We start from the raw sequence: 1,916 nt of genomic DNA on the forward strand, positions 1-1,916 counted from the left end.
CGGGGTGAATTTTCTTTTTTTTTCATATGGGGGGGAAAAGCGGGAAAAAAGGTTCACATATGAAGAGAAAAATTTTCATTTTGCTGCCACTCCCAACTTGTGCAAGAGCATAAGTGAAGCAAAAATTTAGCGGTAAGGAGATAAGCCGTGTATGCACATTAAGTAAAATAATAACTGCTAAACGTCCGCGTAAATGATGTCATGTCACGTACGGTACACTAGCCAAAGAGATAGCCTCACACCCTTACCAAAAAATAAAATAAGAAAAAAAAAAAAAAGTAGAGAGAAATGTATACACACAATAGTTGGAATAAGCAAACTGGAAAAAGGAGAAAGATTCAAGTGCGCAAATTAGGGAAAGAAAAATAAAGGCGACCCAGTATATCCAACACAGCACAGTCGTGTGAGCAGAATTTGCTGAACGTGCCCCTTTCGAGATTGTTGAAGACGTCGCAGAAATGACAATTAAGCGGGTGCCCAGTGGAGGGATAACCACATGGCTAGGCAACTGAACGACCAAACGAACTGATGCCTACGCAAAAGCTAAGAAGCGCATATTACACACCTATATATAAGAAACCATTTTTGAACCCCCAAACTGGGCCTCTCCTGGTGAACAGCCTCCACCAAATTGGAGTTAAACAAGTTTCGCTCCTTCGTTTTAAGGGGAAGTATAAGCCACTGTAAGCATGCGCCAAAAAAGGAAAAGGCGGTGTCCCCCTTCGATGACACCAGTGGAGGAAAGGGCAACGACTCCATTCCTGAGGTGATAAAAAAAATACCCATAAACCCATTCATCGATAGCAATGAAGATTTAAATAAATATAAATACGGAGTGGAGAAAAAAAATCCAAAGATACACCGGTGTTCAAATATACGAAGAGGAAGATAAAGATCACAGAAAAAAACAACCAGTAGATTGCCCATTTCCTGTTAGCAAAAGTGTTATTTTCGAAAAGAACAAAGTGAACAAATCGGAGGATCCCATAAACATAAATTATAGTAACATAGCCAGTGACTTATACCCAGAGAAAGGATTTAAGACGCCAAACAGAAAAAAGCATTTTTCCTCAGATTGGGAAATGCTACTAGCACATAATCATGGGCTGTACAATTTTAAAAACACAGACCATAACACCATTGTTAAAAAGACATGTATGCTTTAAACATCGAACATAACATACGAAATAAACTAAATTTGTACGTGGAAAGAATAAATGTTGATAACCCTAATAATGCTTGCAAGTATTTGGCCATAGAGTACTATAAATGCTTGTTAACTCATTCCTTTCACATGAATCCCGATGTCAGCAACCAAAAGTGTGTTAAGTGGTTTAATGAGTTCATGCAGTGTAAGTTGGACGAGCACAAGCTAAATTATGGCTACAACTACATTGGAAATAGGAGAAATAAAAAGTCCAAGGCGTATATTGCGGCCCCCGATTATCAGTACTCCTAAAGGGGGGCATCGGAAGGGTAAGGCAAAACGTAGAAAGGGGGCATTGCCTAGGGGCAGCAAAAGTAACTTTTTTTTTTTTGCACACACGGCGTTATTTTCTTAAGTAAATTAATACGCAAACCGTTTATTTCGTCTAAAATAGCACAGAATGAGCGTCTCATGTTGACCCGTCTTTTCTACATGCTAAACAAAAAGTTCCGCTGAGCAGCGCTGCTTGCACATTCTCATATGTGCTCGCCCAGGTGGATACACATAAAGAAGCATGCTCCCTCGAATTTTAATCATCACAAGTAATGATAACTTGTGCAGATTAGCCAACAGGAACACGCGTTGCAATCCAGATGGTTTCCATCGAATAGGAGTACCTAATGGGGATGGGGAAAATAAGAGCAAGGAACAACACCGGCGTGATGTATAAAAATGTGCCCAATGAGGGGGTAACCATTTTTCGACAGTG

General features: G+C 39.9%; 1 protein-coding gene across 1 annotated transcript; it reads left to right on the top strand.

Moving 5' to 3' along the window:
• Nucleotides 1–666: 666 nt before the first annotated feature.
• PCYB_004760 (hypothetical protein) lies at nucleotides 667–1,458 on the top strand (the record flags this gene model as incomplete). Its single annotated transcript, XM_004227897.1, has 3 exons — nucleotides 667–766; nucleotides 837–1,142; nucleotides 1,247–1,458. Coding segments are annotated over 3 exons (615 nt in total), but the record flags the coding sequence as incomplete, so codon positions are not given.
• Between the last annotated feature and the right edge of the window lie 458 nt (nucleotides 1,459–1,916).

Source organism: Plasmodium cynomolgi (assembly GCF_000321355.1).
Source record: "Plasmodium cynomolgi strain B DNA, scaffold: 0573, whole genome shotgun sequence".
NCBI lineage: Eukaryota > Apicomplexa > Aconoidasida > Haemosporida > Plasmodiidae > Plasmodium > Plasmodium cynomolgi.